General features: G+C 41.9%; 1 protein-coding gene across 4 annotated transcripts in view; it reads left to right on the top strand.

Moving 5' to 3' along the window:
* The window catches only part of EPS8 (EGFR pathway substrate 8, signaling adaptor), a 162,360-nt gene that overhangs the window by 70,763 nt on the left and 72,902 nt on the right, over nt 1–18,695 (top strand). For all 4 annotated transcript variants that reach the window (XM_075897583.1, XM_075897568.1, XM_014577119.3 and 1 more), the window contains one exon: nt 18,006–18,073. In XM_075897583.1, the coding sequence (XP_075753698.1) occupies nt 18,006–18,073 (68 nt within the window). The remainder of the gene's footprint in view (nt 1–18,005; nt 18,074–18,695) is intronic.

Here is an 18,695-nt window from a genome sequence, read left to right as displayed (position 1 = left end):
TCGTGGGTTGTGAAAGGTGCTGTGAGGCACTCTGGAAATGGTTTACTCCGATTTCCTCTGTGGGTATTGAAAGACAAGGACTAGTATGGAGATTTTAGTTTTGCCTACTCATGCTGAAGGGTGGAGGTATTGTGGTATTTTTCTGTTATTAGTGTAAATATGCTTTCTATAAATGACTGTAAATTAACATAAATAGAAAATATTGAAAATATATTGGCAGGAGACTGGCTGTTAAGAAACACTAGAAGCTTCATTTAAAAGTACGATTAAATTAGCAAGAACAATTCTAAATATAGAATTAAATGTGCTGTTTAAATATTGAGCAGTGGTATAAAAGTCTAAATATTGTGTAAAAAATAAATCAAGTCTTCTGATGTACAGAAGGAGGTTTGAGGCAGACCAGATGAAAGTCTCTGGATAAAGATAAAAGGTTAAAAAAAATAGAGGAGGGTGGTCTGTAGTAGACACCTCCCAATCAGAAAAAAAGGAGATGGATGGGGCATTTCTAGAACAAACAGAAAAATTAAAAAACACAAGTTCTGGTACTCATGAGGCCCTTGAATTACCTTGGCATCTGTTGTAACAATAATACAGCAAAACAAAATAAAAAAAAAAACCACCTGCCAAGTTCTTGGAATATACAGGTTGAACCTTTTAAGTCCTGTACTCCCTGGTCCAGCAAGATCACAGATGTTGCTGGACCAGAGAGCCCTGGTGCCCGGGAATGCAAGGCAGTTATGGAGTCTAGCAGAGGGGAGCCCTTCCATTAGATGGGTGAGCTCTGGCCCCTGAGAGCCCTGGCCAGCCAGGGCAGCAGCAGGACCGGTGAGCCCCGTCCCTGTGGAGCCCCGTCCTGGCGTGCAAGCAGCAAGGCAGCCACGGAGCCCCATCCCAGGGGAGCCCTGGCGGGGCGTGGGAGCAGAGGCATGTCCAGCAGCCGGTGAGCCCCGTCCCTGGGGAAGCCCTGGCCAGGCATGGCAGCAGTGAGGCAGCTGCAGAACCTAGTCCCTGGGAAGCCCCGGGTGGGACAAGAGTGGGGTAGCTACTGAGCCTGGTCCCTGAGAAGTCTCGTCCGGGTGGGGCAGAAGCAGGGCTATGGTGGCTGGGGAGCTCCATTCCAAGAGAACCCAGCTGGCTGGCAGCAGCATGCTGAGCCCAAGCCCTGTATCAACAGTGTTGGAGCCCAGTGTCAGTGGGGTTGGAGCAGAGGGAGGGTCAGTATCTTGAGAGGACAGTGCAACGGGAATCTCCCCTGATCCAGCAAATTCCTTCATTCGGAATTGGTCAGGCCCCAGAATGCTGGACCAGGGGGGTCCAACCTGTATTAGGGACTTATTTTTTTTAAGTCAGAAATAACCAGGAGGCAGCCATTTCAGACTTGATGCTGACCAGTAGGAAGGAATTGCTAATGAGCCTGTAGATGGAAGGCAATTTGAGTGAAAGTCAGCATGAAATGGTAAGTTCAATGGCTCTAAGGAGAGGAAGGAGTGAGAACAGCAGAATGAGGACAAAGGAATTCACAAGCAAACTTCAACACATTCAGAGAACTTATAGGCAGGCTCTACTGGAAAAATAAAGAATGGAAGGGATAAAGAAGTTCAGAAGGCCTGACAGTTTCTTCAGTTAAACAGTATGAAGGATACAACAGAAAGCTGTCACGATGCAAAGGAAAGATAGGAAGAATAGTGAGAGGACAGTATGCTTCACCAGAATCCTTTAATGTCCATGAAATGTTAAACATGGAAGGAGGAGAACAAAAAAAATAGAGGTAGGAAGAGGTAAAATCAGGCTAAGGCACAAAATGAGTTACGCTTAGCAAGAGCTGTAAAAGGAGGTTATTTAAGTACTTAAGTGGAAGAAGACTGTTGGGTGAAGGTGAAGAAAGAAAAGTGTGTACACTAAGGAAGTACATGTGCATAGCAGCAATCTGGATATTGAGAAGAGCCATCCAGTATGGCTGGGACTGGGCAGCAGTGAAAAACGTGACAGGAGTTTTATGGGACCAGCAACTAAGTAACAAACTGAAAGGAAAAGTGTTTGCTATGTGTGTTTCTTTGCCCACTCTTTGGTTTGAAATGTCTTACAAAGATGAAAGAAAAGAAGATGTAGGTAATAGTAGATAAAACACTGAGGAGAGTGGCAGGCAAGCAGAGTCAGACAGTGTGTGCATGGAGAAAATTAGGAGGAAGATGAGCTCTGTGGTAGGCTGCAGCACAGGGTGGCAGGCAGGAGCTGGTCCATGAGGGGAGCTAGTTTAAAAACCAGCTCCCCGTGCTGCCCCACGCTGTAAGAGACAGCAAAGGGATGGGAAGGTGGATCCAGGGAGCTGGCACACATGGGAGAGCTGGCTTGAAAGCTGGCTTCTCACGCGCTCTTATTAGAGGCAGCAGCATGGGGGTGGGGGGCAGGTGGATTGGGTGCTCATGGGGAGCTGACTTAAAAGCTGGCTCCTGTCTTTCCCCTCCCCCCCCATCTCTGATACAGAGGAAGCAAGGAGGGAGAGGAATGGGTGCAGCCGACACGATTAATCAATAAGTTGTGTAGTTGTCTGCATGTTAACATTCCTAATTCTACGTGGCACATGTTAGGAAAGATGTGGTTGAACTAGGAGCCTCTGGAGGAGAAGAAAGATTATAAAAGTTTTAGAAAAGCTGACCTCTGAGGAAAGGTTGAACAAATCTGAGTATGTTTAGTCTAGAAAGGTTCCCCCTCAGTTTTCTTTTTTCACCTAGCAAATACATTAAAGGCTGTTATAAGAGCAATGGTGATCAGTGGTTTTTCAAGTACAGAGATTGAAGTTAGATATTAGGAAAATCTTTTCAACTATAAAGATAGTTGAGTTCTGGAATAGGGATCCAAGGTAGCTGAGGAATCTCATCGCTGGAGGATTTTAGGCAAATGCCTCTTAAGAATGGTCTGGTTTACTCAGTCTTGCTTCAGTTCAGGGATGACTTTTTAAGGTCTATTTTAGCCCTGCATTTCTGTGCTTGTATCAACATAATTCAAATATAATTCCTCTTTTGATCCTGCTGTGACCTCTTGAGGTCCTTTCCAATTCTCGGATTTATTTCAACACTGTATTCCTTAGTGATCCTTTTTTAACTGGAATCTTGTATGACTTGCTGAACAAACAAATCACACATAATTACAACATTTGGAAGTGGGTAGGAAAACCCAGGAAGAAAAAAGTTGAGCAAAGTTTCTATAGATAGAATATGTATGTGACAAGGACACAGTTTTACTCTTCTGGCCATCTTCCCAGCTCTGTATTTTATCCACTCGTTTTAAACTAAGAAGTGTAGCAGAATTAGCATAATTATCTACAAATGTAGACTGTTCTTTGTCTTGAAGTGCTGTGTTTTTTTACTGAGTTTTTATTTTAAACACAATAGATAATTTCAGGTATGGAATTTTCATTTATGAAAAAAATAGGAACTGTGTGGGTGAATGTGTGATTAGAGATGGGCAGAAGAGCCTTTCATCTCTAAATATCTTAGAATCAAGCCCAGATTAGTATTAACTGACAGTTATATAATTGCTACTTGGTAGCCCATGTAAAATGAGTCACTGAACTGCAGTTGCCTAGGTTTGAATGACTTGAAGAATCAACTGTCTTGCAGGCCAGAGTCAAGAAACTTTGACAGGCCCTTGAGAGAAATTCCCTCTCTTTACTACCTATGCTTTATATTTTCTGTCTCTAGGGCTGTCCATCAATTCCAGCAAAAATATGCAAATTGGAAAAAAAAAGTGGCAGGAATGTCTGTATCTGGAATCTTTTAAAAGCAATGTAGATTATTTTATTATATTTTTAGTAACTGTAGTACCATCCAGGTGCTTCCAGCATGTGTCCACAACAGTGATTTTCAACCTGTGGTCCACGGATCCCTTGAACTCCCCAGACTGTGATTTCTAAAAGAGTCTATGCTTCCATCTGAAATTTTTTTAGGGCCCTCTAATGAAAAGTTATAAACCACTAGCTCTACCATGTTCTCCCTTTTTGACTGGTAAAGGATGTTTTAGCAGGTGGAAGAGAGAGGAAAAATTTTACTTTTATTTCAGTGTTTCAGTTGCTTTTTGTAATTATCCTAGCCATAGCCTTTGTCCCTGGCTTTGTCCCGTCAGAAACAGACACTACATTCATTGAATTCTTCTTTTTTTTTTCCACAAAGGGAGAAGCTAAAAAATTGCTGTGGGTATTCCCGACCATGCTTAGTCGATGTGTATCTTGCTTAAGTGTTATCTAGAAAGGCAAAATTTTCAAATATGCCAATGTCCTATTTTCAGGCGTGAGCTAGACACTTAGGGTACATCTACACTGCAATGCTATTTTGGGATACCAGAATATCCCAAAATAGCTATCCCGTGTCTTCACAGAAAGCCCAATATTCTGATGTCCCCGTAAATCTTGTTCTACGAAGAGGAATAGCACTTTATTTCAAAATTTGGTGCTAAGTAGATGGTGCCAAATGACGAAATAAGCTATTTCGAAATAGCATTGAAATAAGATATGCAATTTGCATCACTCGAATTGCGTCTCTTCTTTTGAGTTACAGTGCAGGCTAGATACATCCTTAGAAGCCTAAATCTCATTGAGTATCAGTGGAAATATGCGTGCCCACCTTCTAAATATTTGTTGAAAGCATCATGCTTAGACTCTTATTTATTGAAAATGTCATCCTGGTAATACCCAGATAGATTTGTGTCTGATGTTAATACCTAGAAGCTGTTTCTTGACAGTGATTATTTGGTAACAATTGACAGTTGCCTTAGCTAACATTATCCCAGTATTTACAGTATTTCCTCTAGAAAGTCCTGATATTTAACATTTGCAGTGTTCATATAAAAATACTGATGGCATCTCTCTTTATCCAAGGCATTTGATGTGTGTTTAAGTGCAATTGGCAGGTTTTCACTGAATTGATTTCCTCCCATTCTCAGTAGTGCAAGTAGGTCAGTATGTTATGCTGTACCACTAAGCCATCTATTGCCCGTATGGTGTGCCAGAAAGACCCAAGAGGAGCTGATAGCCCCAAGCTGCTTCTGTCATGGCTGTACCCAACCCTTAGCCTCACCCCTCTGCCCTTTTAAGGCACTATCTCTTCTCCAGCTCCCTATGTACAGGAGCAACCCTGCCAGAGGGCAGGAGGAGGAGCTGCCAATGTCCTGCTCCTTTTTCCTGCTGCCCCTCCTAGCAGGGAAGGACCACAAGCCCTCCCCCTTCCCTCTCTCCTCCCAGCCCTGCCTGTCAGCTGGGGCTGCAGCTGTACAGATCTATGTCATACAGAGAATATGCAGCTCCATACAAGAGCAGGAGTTAGGGCAGGGAGTTGTAATCCTTTCCCTTTCCTGCCTCCCACCCTCTCCTGTTCCGGTAAGAAATTGATTTCACTTGTGTCACTGCCCATCCTCCTGATACTGGGCCTTATTATGGCAGAATGAGCTTCTTCACATTGTCTTACAAAGTTGGCTCAGTCTGTCTTTCTGCATCATTAGCCTGAGTGATTGGCACATGAGTCTTAACCCAACAGCAAACCCTAGCCCATGTTACTGTGTCCTCACTGTTTCTGCTCTTGCCTTCGTGTGTCTAAGAGCACTGCCGAGAGTTCTTTGTGCTGGGACATTTAAGGATTCTTTCCCAGTCAGTTGTGTCAATGGAAGGAAAACATTATCTATTTTCAAGGGGGAACTGTGGGAAAGACATAAGAGGGCTACCATTACATTTGTGTAGGTTGTACAGAAGTATTTTTTGCCTATATCGTCATTGCAAATAGACCGGTACCAGCCAGAGTTAAACCTAATGTATATTCCCAGCCTTGTCAATTAGTCTGGGCTTAAATACCTCCAAGCTGTGTCAGAAGTTTTGCAAGTGTGGATAGTAGGGATTTACTAAATTGGGCTAAAACTCAGGTACAAGCTTAGATTAACTTGCAGTGAAGACCTACCTGTAGAGGGCTGTAGAGTAGACTGTTCAGTCTTTTCTTTGTCTTTCATCTGAGACCATGAACAACTTTGTTCCAATTGAAGGGAATTTGTGATGTGAACACTTATTCACTATCACTCACATTTACATGACTTCTGATTTACTACTGCCGTGGCCTTTTCTGTGTCAGTGACCTCTTCATTTTCAACTCCTTTACTGTCTGGACCTTCCATTTCTCTAAAGCAGCGGTTCTCCGGAGCCCTTTACATGTGTAAAAATTTATGCGGAGCCCCAGCGGTCCACTGATTGTATGTGTTGTACTTATGTGGAGCCCCTGCGGTCCACTGATTGTGTGTGTTGTACCTATCGATGTTTCCAGTTTGTCAACCTCGCAGAGCCCCTGGAGATGTCTCGCGGAGCCCAGGGGCTCCGTTGAGCACAGTTTGAGAAACACTGCTCTAAAGAGCTGCCTCTGGTGTATATTTTCTTCTTCAAAATGAGCTGTCAGGTAACTCAGAGAAAAAATGGCCTATATATCTTTAATATTTCTGACCTTTGCCTCTGAAATGAACTTTGACCCCTTAATCTTTTCTGCTGATCTCTTAATCTATTATTCTAAAGTTATCTTCTCCATCTGTCTTCTGAGGAACTGCTTGTGACTGGATGTTACGGAAATACGGAGATTGGAGCCAGGAGTGATGACGCACTGGGTATTTGCTAGTGAGTGATGACAAAAAATGACATTCTCTTGCAAAATTCAGTTGATGGTACATGATAAATTGTGTGCCTCATAAGGAAACATACTTTCTTTCAAAGTCTGAAATTTCTATTTTTCTTTAGGACACCTAAGTAAATCATGTGTTTTATACTTAAAGAACTGTCATAATAAATTGTGCTGATGCTTCAGGGGTAGGGATCAAATTGCTTGTGAATTTTCATATTTTTCGGTGCTTAATGCAAAGCAAAGACTTGGAAGGCTTTTAAAATGTATCCTGTAGTAATAAGCTTCAAGAAGTCACAACCAGGTCCAGGCATCTGTTAGAGCTAGGCATGGTATAGATATATACAGTAAAACCTGTGTTATCCGGCATGCTTGGGGATTAGGGTGTTCGGTTATCTAAAAATTCCGGTTATCTGAGGGTCCCGTCAACCTAGGAAAAAACAATGGACAATAATAGTAAAACTCAGGTTTTTAACATTGGTAGTTTTGTAGTGTGAAGCAGTTGGTCTCACATTTCTATTTTGAGTTAAAGATGATTAGTACTTCTTAAATAAAAAATTAAACCAATCATGGTAAACCAAGCCAGGTCTGTGCACCTGAAGATGTGATAGTATTGTGTCTGGGGACAATGCTGGTTAACAAAGTTTTCTGGTTAACAGAGTGCTGGATAAAAAAGGTGTCACTGTACAATGCTTAATATTTATACCTGTACTGGGTTTTGTTTAATACATGAATAATTTATTTTTTATGTACATTAAGCCATAATTAACCAAACTGACACATCCTTTAAAAGAAAACATACCTTCCATTATCAGTACCACCATCGGGGTAAAGTCCCACATAAGTTACACCTTTGAGAATGAGGCTTGATCTTGAATGCAGTTCTGATCTTTTTGGAGATTATGTAGACACCACCTCCTCTTCACCGCTTTGAGAATCAGGTAGTTTGCCACACCCTGTTCTTAAAGAGACAGCTGCCATTAATCAAATACAAGTCATGAAAATACAATAGTAGAACAAATACTAGCACAACATAGTGTTATAGAACATTAAAGCTGGAAGGGATGTTGAGAGCTCACGAGTCCAGTCTCTTGCACTGAGGCCAGATCAAGAAAACCTAGGCCACCTTTGACAGATGTCTGTCTAATCTGTTCTTATACCTTCAGGTATGGGAGTCCACAAACTCCCTTGGAAACCTATTGCAGAACTTAACTACTCTGGTAGACTTTCCTAATATCTAACTTAAATCTCCTTTGCTGCACATTATGTCCATTATTTCTTGTCCTTCTTTCAGTGGAGTAGGAGACCAGTTGATCACTGTCCTCTATAACAGTCCTTCATATATCTGAAGATTTGCTTCAGGTCCCTTCTGAATATACTTTTCTTATGAGTAAACATGCTGAAGTTTTTTAACCTTTCCTTAGAGGTTGGGTTTGTAATACCATTTTTTTTGTTTCTCTTTGCTGGACTCTTTCCAATTATTCCCTCTTTCTTAAGATATAACCCCCAGAAATCGACACAGTACTCCCTCTGAGGCCTCACCAGTGATCATTAGAGTTCGCCAGTTACACCTCATCAGTCGTTCCAGAGGACTTTGTTAATTTTTATCCATACTTCTTTTTTTCATCCTTACATGGGTCATCAGGAGTGTTTGAATCCATCCTTCTATTGCTACACAGAGCTCTTCAATGTCAGCTGTAGACATTGAACCCAGCTTGGTTCTGCTGTTCTCTAATCCTGGGAGGAAGTCAGGATTAGGGGTGTTAAAATGCAGTTATTTTAATAGAATTTTTATCGACTACTCGATTAGTCAATAGCGGAAGGCAGCTGGCTCAGTCCTGGCTCAGGCTGGGACCAAACCCCGCTACGGCTCTGTTTCTGGCTCTGTAAGCTAAACATTTCCTTAGGAAGCGACGAGGAGTCCGGTGGCACCTTATAGACTAACTGAAGTGTAGGAGCATAAGCTTTCGTGGGCAAAGACCCACTTCGTCAGATGCACGTCAGATGCATTTCCTTAGGGTTACAGAAAGCCTAGCCAAATGTAACGTCATTCTTGTTGGATTTCTCTGTTGGAATGGAGCCAGGGACCTATATAGGTAAAAATATGAACCTTTACCACCTGAGCTCAAGAACATTATGTATCTTAGTATGAAAGCAATAGCTGAATTATCATCATCTCTATGTGTAGTCTAGCCACTAGAGGGTGACACAGAGCCACACAATGTGAGTGGCACAAGCATCTAATTTTTTCAAGTTCCTTCTGAAAGACTGCATGGCAAAGTGGTTGACATGTGGTGGTAATATTAGAGATCTGAGTAGTATTCACAGCTCCACCTGAAGGGATCTTGTGAAAACTCTTGCTTGTCTTAGCTGTGAAACTGATATATGATAATTATCCCTTAAACTATGAAACTTTTTGGTTCATAGTAAGTGTTGTGAAGGGCACAAAAGTATTAACAGCAGTCAGTGAGTGAGCTAGGTCTAGAAGTCTGAGTCTTTGGGCTTGAAGTTATGTGCCTTCTGCTGAGTTACAAGCCATAGTGTAGAAAAATCTTTCCCTCTCTCTTTGCTTCCCCAAAATAATATGAAGGCTGCACCTTTTCTCATCATCACAAGACTGTCTGCAACTGGAGCAAAAAATCACAGGAAATTCCAGAGAACTGACAACAATAATAGAGTTTCCAAAGGCATAGATAACTGTAAATAAGTCTGCATCACAGGAAGAAGTACAAACCTGTCTTAACCAGTGTTCTAATGGGTATTTGAGAAGATAGTAGCAGACAGGAATTCAGGTAGGTGTTGGGATATGTAAAGATCTGAGATGACTATACATCAATGGATAAGGGGGTCTAGCAAGAATAGGCATTGCCATTGCCCTTTAAACATATTTTTCCCCTTTGTCCTGGCAGCCTTGGAAGATGGTTGTACTGAACAGTGTCTTGTTTTGTCTTTGCACTTGTCTGTGAAAACATTTTCAGGGTGGAAGCTCTTTCCCCCTCCCTATAAGCTGCTGATTAAGATAGCATGTAATGCTGATTCAACTAAAAACCCGTAAACAACAAATGGACGGGTATCATGGTATTCATCACCTACTTATTAATATTCATTGTATAGGAGTTAACATTACTAAATAAGGTTTTAGGGAAAGTAGTGATAGATGTGTAAATTAACATACTAAAATAGATAAAAGGGTGTAATTGTTGCTAATCTGTGGCCACTCGGATGTTGTGTTGAATGTCTGGGGTAAACATGTGTGGGCAATAAAGCCGTTCCGTTTTTCCCATCCACTCCTGGGTTTCTGTTTTTCTCTTACAGTAAGCACTCTGGGACTATGGTGGTGAATGTAGTGTAAGCATCTGCCTACACTAGAATAATGAATCTCCTAGACATTCAGAGCCCACGCTGCGTAAAGTGGTACAAAAATTTTATTAGAGTTAATTTTTCTGCCTTGCCACATCATTTGATTTTTAGATCTGTGCTGTTATAATTCTTTTTGAGAAGATTTCTTCAGCTGTGGAGCATAATTAATGGTTTGACTTAAATCTGTGGATTTTTTCCTTTCCCTTACTATCAGAAAAAGAAATATTGTAGGTATCTATTGGTTTAGGCATTTCAACAGTTTAAATTACCTGTGGTACTGGTGCAAAACTGTATTTCTACAAGCTTAGTGTTTGGACTATAAATGTGATTTAAAAAAAATTCTGCTTAAATAGAATAAACTCAATGGTTTTGACACTTATATTAATTCTATCTGGCTGTGCCTGGTGCAGAGCCTTAATAATTCTCTTCATGCATGGAGGGATCTGATGAGATGGACCTGGGAAAACAGGGTGATTAAAATGGAGGGTGAAAGCATAAAGGGAAAAATGCTAACTTTCATTAAATCAACAACTTCCATAGTTCATTCTCAAGAATCACAATGACAAATATTCTTATTTAACTATTTTTCAATAGGCAGGCAAATGCTTCTGTGTTGATGTATGGCTGTCGGCAGACCCTATGGGGAGCCTGGAGGTGAGGGGGCGGCAGTGGCCCCAGCCCCCTGCAGTAGTGGCAGTGTCTAGAGCCCTAGAATGCTGCCTAGCTCTCAGGGTGGTTGAAGAGTTGTTGGGTGGCCAGCACCTATTTTACCTGAGGCCCCACCACTTCCAGGAGTGAGGAGCTTGGTCCCCAGCAAGTCTGTTGGCCCTCCTGGCTGTCAAAATTATACTAGTGAATATTAATTAGACACTTTAATTTCAGCATTTGAATTCCATTCCTGTATGATTTCCATTCTGTTCCATTCCATTATGATTCCCCCATCGGGGAATCATAAGTATTTAGTGTTAGACAGAAAAACAGGACGGTTTGAACCAAATAAAAGTGATGGGCAGTCTTTTGGAGCTGCTGTAAGAGTTTCCAAAAGTGTGTTTTTAGAAACAAGCCAAAAAATTTAAGACTCTACTGTGTTTTATACAACGTTTAACCAAGTATCTGGAAGTGCTATTAGCCAAATCAGAAGCAGAAAAGCAGATAGAACAGTATGAGGTATTCACATGCTTTATATTAGAAAATTTAGATTGAAATTGACTTTTATCTGGAGGACTATCACGGCATGTCTACAGAGCAGGGCTAAAGCCAAAATAAGCTACGTAACTTGAGCTACATAAATTGCATAGCTTAAGTCAAAATAGCTTATTTTAGCTTATGGCGCTGTTGGCACAGCAGAAAATCCAAGAAGGAGCACTCTTCCTCTGACTTCCCTTACTCCTCATAAAATGAAGGTTACAGGAGTCAGAGTAAAAAGTCCTCCAGCTCAAGAAATTGGTCGTAACTCGGTTTGTTCGTAAGTCGGACCCCATTGAGTTACATGTGGCCGTGCTGTTCATAAGCGCAGATTGCATTCGTAACTCGGGGTCCGCCATTTACGACAGTTTTGGTCATAACTGCGAATGGTCGTAAGTCGACCGTTCACAACTCGGGGACTGGCTTTGTTATTTTGGAATAATGCCAGTTATTCTGAAATAACACTGTTGTGCAGATGTACTTTCACAAAGTGAATGTGCTATTTTAAGACCTATTTTTGGTCACAAAAATGGAACTTCACTCTTGCACAATCTATGTGCATTCCCTCTATACGGAGATTAATTTTAACCTTATTGCAGCAGAATGTTAGTATTAAAAACATATCAATATTTACTCTCACCAAACCACATTTCTTAGTTAGATATTGCTTTCCTTATTCTTTTTCATTAGCTGATATTTGTCAGTACACATGTGTGGTGGGTGAGAGAGGACACAGATAGAAAATTATTTTAATTATACCACATTTCCTGTCCTTCCGTAACAGCATTAAGGATGTTTTATAAATACTTTTTACTCTGTTAAATATTTATTTGATTAAAAAAACACTTAAAGAAACATTCAAACATTTAATTTGAAAGCCAAGAAATTTATGGTAGACTTAATGAAATGGGAGAGAGGATTTGTATTAATCAAACAGAATAAAATTGATACATCTTGCAAAGCAGGAAATGTATTTTTACATCATGTAGTGTTATTGGCCTCAAGAGCAGTTTTATGAAGAGAATGATGCAGTAATCCTATCTGGGGATTACTGTAGGAAAAACAGTGAAAAAATGAAAAATTAACCCCTAACACTCACAAATGAAAGTTTTGCTTTTTAAAAATAAATGGGATATACAGGCAGTCCCCGGGTTACGTACAAGATAGGGACTGTAGGTTTGTTCTTAAGTTGAATCTGTATGTAAGTCGGAACTGGCGTCCAGATTCAGACACTGCTGAAACTGACCGCCAGTTCTGACTTACATACAGAATCAACTTAAGAACCCCAGGCGTCCCCAAGTCAGCTGCTGCTGAAACTGATCAGCAGCTGATTCCAGGAAGCCCGGGGCAGAGCAACTCTGCCTGGGGCTTCCTGTAGTCAGCGCTGGTCAGTTTCAGCAGAAGCTGACTTGGGGACGCCTGGGGCAGAGCAGCTGGGGTGCTGCTGGGTTGCTCCAGTAGCGCCACTCCTCGGTGCTACTGGACCAACCCAGCAGCACCCCATCTGCTCTGCCCCAGGCGTCCTGATTCAGCCGCTGCTGAAACTGACCAGCAGCGGCTGAATCAGGACCTGGGGCAGAGCAGCTGGGGTGCTGCCGGGTTGGTCCAGTAGTGCCCAGTGCTCTGCCCCAGAGTCCAAAACAAAAGCCTGGTCTGCTGGGGGGGGGGGGGGAGCACACTAGCTGCGCCCCCCCCCAGCAGACCAGGGACACGGGGAGCAGAGCCGCAGCGGCAGCGGGGTGCTGCGCCTCTGAGGCTTTGCTCTGGCAAAGCCTCAGAGGCGAGGGACCCCGCCGCGGCTGCAGCTTCAGTCCCGGTGCCTGTGGTCTGCTGGGGACGGTCCTGGGGGGGGGGGGGGGGGGAGCGCAGCTAGACCAGGCGCAGGACCCCCCCGCGGCTGCGGCTTCAGTCCGGGTGCCTGTGGTCTGCTGGGGACCGTCCCCAGCAGACCACAGGCACCCAGACTGAAGCGGCAGCAGCGGCGGTTCCCCGCGCCTCTGAGGCTTTGCTCTGGCAAAGCCTCAGAAGCGCGGGAACCCGCCCGGTGCCCCTGGTCTGCTGGAGATGGTCTCCAGCAGACCAGGGGCACCGGAGCAGCTTACGAACGGGGCTTTCTCGCCCCGACCTCCGGGGCGAGAAAGCCCCGTTCGCAAGTGCAGATCCGACGTAAGTCGGGGACTGCCTGTACATTATTTATTACTTTGATTTTGGTTAAGGGCAGATTTGGGCCAATATTTTCAAAAATAAGAGCATGTTTTTTAAATCAGTTTTTTAAATGGATCTACCTGGAGGAATCTTGACGGAACCACATTCTGTCAAAATCCATAATTCTTTTGAACTCAAAATATTTTGTGAAATTGGGTCAGTTTCACTGGATTTTTTTTTTAGAAAGAAAATCGGGAGAGCAAGTTCCAACAGTGTCTAAACATCCTAATTTGACATTTTTGGAATTAGACATTTGGGGTTGGAGAGTTGTTTTGAAATGAATTTATATAATACAGTGCAAACTAACAGATTACCATCATAACAGGAGTGTTGAAACAAAGTATTTTGATCAACTTAGAACTATTTTTTTAAAATTTCCTTCATAAAAGATTTAAAATTTTGGAGCAAGAGGAACTTCTGATGTCCAGAAAAAAACACGAGTAACTTTTCCACCTGTGAAGGAAATACAAAAGAGAGTCTTTTCTGTGTGCAGAAGTCTGACAATAGTTGATAAGTATAGAATAGTGAGAGGGGATTTGAGAGCAGCCTTCAGCTATCTGAAAGGGGGCAGGGATGTTCCAAAGAGGATGGAGAGAGGCTGTTCTCAGTGGTGACAGAATGAGCAAATGGTTACAAGTTCCAGTGGTGGAGGTCTAGGTTGGATATTAGGAAAAACTATTTCAATAGAAGGGTGGTGAAGCACTGGAATGGGTTACCTAGGGAGGTAGTAGAATCTCCATCCCTAGAGGTTTTTAAGTCCCGGCTTGACAAAGCCCCGGATGGGATGATTTAGTTAGTTTTGGTCTTGCTTTGAGCAGGGGGTTGAACTCGATGACCTCCTGAGGTCTCTTACAGCCCTTGATTCTATGATAACATGGAAGTTAGAAGGACAGGTGCCAAAGGAGTGCAGTGTTGTGACAGGCTCTCGGAGTTGAGGTCCCTGCAAGAGGGGAAGAGTTATTTTGCTGACTAATGCTAATTTATGCTGGAAGCTGGACCCTGAGAGGCACAATAGCACCAATCCAGAATATATGCCCCCTCATAATTGCAATTCAGAATGCCCCCTCATAATTGAAGTAAAGAGCACTGTTAATCACTGCCAAACATCAAACCTATGGAGATATCTAAAAAATGGGGAGCAAACTCTACTGGATCTGTAATGGGAGGGGGATAGTTGAGTGATGAATATAGTATTTGTGAGCATTGTTCACAATTCTCTGATTTTTATCAGAAGCTTTGTCTTTTTGGGGGGAGGGGTAGCTCTTTTCTGCATGTGTGTGTGCGCTCCTACCAGTTACTTCCTTTTATTTATTTATATATATATATAAGGAAGTAAGGAAGTAACAACATAAATGATTATGTGGGTGAAAACATTTCACATGGCAACTCATCAACTGGGAGTGCTGTCCTCTTCTGTTGGATGGAGCTGCTTTTGGATAAACTTTTGGAGCTGCTGTCTTTGCACTCAGACTAAAGTGTTTAGCAGTTGTGGACACTACAAGTTATAGGCCACCTTTTGGAAGAGTTGCATGTTGGCATGGATAAACTTAAATGAGATGCAGCATAACCACCATGCAAGTCATAATTTCTTTCATTTATAGGTATAACAGAAATGTATATTTTAATATTGATGAGGTTTACAGCCCTTACAGCAGATATAAAATTTCTTATCCCGGGTTAATTTGGTAAAAGCAAAACCAATAATCTATTTAACCTTCTGTTTGAAAAAGCCTTATGGGTCAAGCTTTCAGTAAATCAGAACATAGTAGGGGTTTTTTCTTTCTACATGTCTTCTTTCTTGTTGCACAACATCCAATTATTCATTTACAGCTAGTAAGTTAAGACTTTTGCTCTGCCACCTTTGGGATGGAAATAATTATAGCTGTTGGGTTAAACCAGACATTGCTTTTTTAATTCCCTTGTTTTGTTAGGAACAGATGGACTTTATTTCTTCAGATCATCATCCAAACAAAAAAACAAAGGTAGCAAATGAAATAGAAATGGTTTATTAAGTGTGTTGTGGGGTGCATGTGTGTGGTTTTTAACATTTCTGAAAATAATATGCTGCAAAAGCAAAAATATTAGTAACAATTAAACTAAAGTATTAAATGTCAAGGACATTTGTATTGGTGTTACTACGTAATAAAATTAGAGCAGATCATGGGGATTTTTATAGAGTATGCCCTTGTGCCCCCATCCTAAATGTATCTTCTGGTAATCCATAGTAGTCTGGTATTTGGTTGATTGTACAGCAGACTAATCTCACTAAAGCAAACTGAATAACTGCAGTAAGTTAATTGCCCATGGGTAGCTTTATTAAAGTAAGCAACACTGGCCTTCTGGGAAGAAAGACAACAGGCTATCAAGGTGTTATGTAACTGTCTTCGATGAGATGCACAGACATAATGAAACTATGAGCCTGTACCTCCAGCCACATATCATCTGCTAAGTAATTGCCCACTGAAACTATGGGAGTTGAGGGTACATTGCTTTTAACAGCATCGAGATCGTCTGTTATTAACCCCCCCACCCCACCCCCTCTTGGCTGGCCTGACTAGGGATGTCAAGGAGTAGTCGACTAGATGATAAGCTTAGGCTTATTGGTTAATCTTGTCAACTACTCACATCCCCCTCCCTCCTCCCCAGCAAGGGGGCAAGAAGCGGGAACCAGCTTAAAAGCTGGTTCCCTCCAGCACCAGCTCCACTGTGCTGCTGGGCCTTCCTGCTGCTGCCTCTATTAAAGGCAACAGAAGCAGGGGTGCGTGGGCAGGGAAGGCTGCCGTGAAGTAGCCTTTGTCTGCAGCCACAGAGGCTGCTCCAGGAAATGAGTAACAGCCTCTTGTCTGTGAGGAGCTTGGATCCCCTGTGGACAGGGGCTGCTACAAAGGGGCTGCATTTCCTGGAGCCTGGATCCACCATGAGCAGAGGCTTCTTTACGGTAGCACCCCCATCTGCAGGGGGTCTGAGCTCCACATGGACAGACACTTCCATGGGAAGCTTGGACCCCCAATGCACCCCCTGTGGACAGGAGCTGCTGCCACACCATGCTGCTGCCTCTGTAACTGAGGCAGCAGGGCATCAAGCAGATGGTCCATATGGGAAGCTGTTTTTTAAACTGGCTCTCCTTGCTGACCAGCTCCCTATGCAATCCTGCGCTGTTTCCTCTGTACTAGAGGCAGCAGTGTGGGGTGCCCCGGGGCTACCCGGGAGTGGGGCTGGGAGCGCACTGACTACTGGCCCCACCCCCCAGTTACAGTTGTGAAACTGCAAAGATTTCATGCACTTATGACTATTCAGTTACCTGATATCTAACAGCCCTAGAACCTGACGTATCTGTGCAAAGAAATACAGTTTGTGCAGGGCCTCAGTATATCATTGCCAGAAGGGCTGCCTTCTGCTTTATACAGCGCCCTCCCCCCAAAAAAAAGATCTATGCAGTTTACAGACCTTGACATCTTAAATACCTATTCAGTTCAAATCTGCCTTCATTTTATTGTGTTGAAGTAGTTGGTTTGATAGAGCTGGCTCTTAGAGTCTTTTAACATAATGCATTCTTTATTTTCCACAAATGCACTATGATGAAATTGACATACAGTGTATGTGTCATTTTGTTGTCTTGAAACCCAGTTTATTATCAACATGCTCATTTATCTTAAAGCAGAAAAGTTGATTATTAATTAAAAAAACAAACAAACCCAAAATACTGAAAAGCTAGTTCCTGCAAACCTCAACCTGCCAGGTCTCCTGTTGACTTGACTTGGAACTTTGCCTGAAAAAGGAAAGCAAGAATAGGCCCTTCCGTGATTCCGTAAAGGTTCCAAATATTATTACACTGTGAATATTTTTGTATGAAATTAAGATTTGACGTTTTCTTCTGTGATCATGACATTGTAATATGTATTATTTTTCTCCAGTGGCATAAAATAGACCCAAGATAATATTTCTGATTTTGCAGTATTATGTAACCGTCAGAAGAATTTAAGTTCTTTCTTAGAATAATTCAGCGTGGCAGTTCTGTATTGCATCTTCTGCATTTTTCCTTTCTCAGCCTATTTCTACACCGGTAATTCCTTTATTTTGAATGTTTAGGAAGAAAGAAAAAGGCAAATCAGATTTATTTGTTTTTAAAATAATTTCAAAATTAGTTTCATGCACTAATATTTAAGATATTGATTTGTTTTTTATTTGCTAATTCCTGGGGCTTTTTAGGTATGGTTATATATAAGGCACACTTGGTTTCAGAATACATTAATGCATATACAAAAAGCCCCAAGGCAATATTGTTAGCTATGTTAGTGGGAAGTCAGTGATTTTACTATTCAAACTTCATACTATATTATTTTCAATCTATACTTAAAATGCCAATAACCTGTTGTATTCTGAGTTGTGTTGAATCTAGCTTTTTGTGTGCCTCCTGCTGACTCTTTTCATGGTATTGTTTACGTGGCTATGAAATGTGCTCAGAGCTACAACGAAGTGAAAGCTTTTCCTTTTGAGTATGATAAGGAACAGCTTTTGTTCTTCTGCGTTTGTGTAAGATATTCTGGGTACCTATAAGCTTCAGCACAACATGGAAGCAAGTGAATAATTAATCTCTTGATTTTTATTTTTTAGAGCAAAGAAAGAATTATGCACGGGACAGTGTCAGCAGCATATCTGAAACTTCACAGTACCATGTGGAGGTAAGGCAGATTTCGAAGAAAATAGCAAATGCCCTGACACAATTTGTAGGGCAAAACTCAAAGTATATTCTTTCAAGTACAGTTCTATATAATATAGAATGATTTGTTTTCCCAAGCAGTGAATATGTGTTTAAAGACACGTATATCATCAAAAATGTTTCGTCAGGCAAATGTCACTTTTAGTATACATTTGATTATGTTTTGGATCCTGCAGCTAGACCACAATGAGCTGCAATTGTGTCACATTTTATGAGCAAAGCAGGATTGCTTTACTGTTTAGCCAGGGGAAGGGACATGTGTGTGCAAAATCTAGGTGCCTCAGGAAATGATGATGATAATTTGATTGGTGATGCGCTTTTTTTCCTTGAGTCTGTTGCCTTCTAGTCCTCAGGCATAGTGTTGAGATGCTCTGTGTTACTGAGGCTCTGTGTTGGATGATATTGGAAACTGAGGCTTTGTTAAAATATCATCAGAGAGCTCAGACCACTATTCACAAGAGCAAGGGGTCTGAACTTCAGGTCCTGGCTACATTCTGGTATAGTTATTTATGTTTTACCTATCAAATTCCCCCTAGTTTGAAATGCAGAACTTTTCTTGTTTTCTGTCCTAATTGCTATGCAGA

This window comes from Pelodiscus sinensis, chromosome 1 (assembly GCF_049634645.1).
Source record: "Pelodiscus sinensis isolate JC-2024 chromosome 1, ASM4963464v1, whole genome shotgun sequence".
Lineage (NCBI taxonomy): Eukaryota > Metazoa > Chordata > Testudines > Trionychidae > Pelodiscus > Pelodiscus sinensis.
This window is presented reverse-complemented; position numbering and strand designations above follow the sequence as displayed.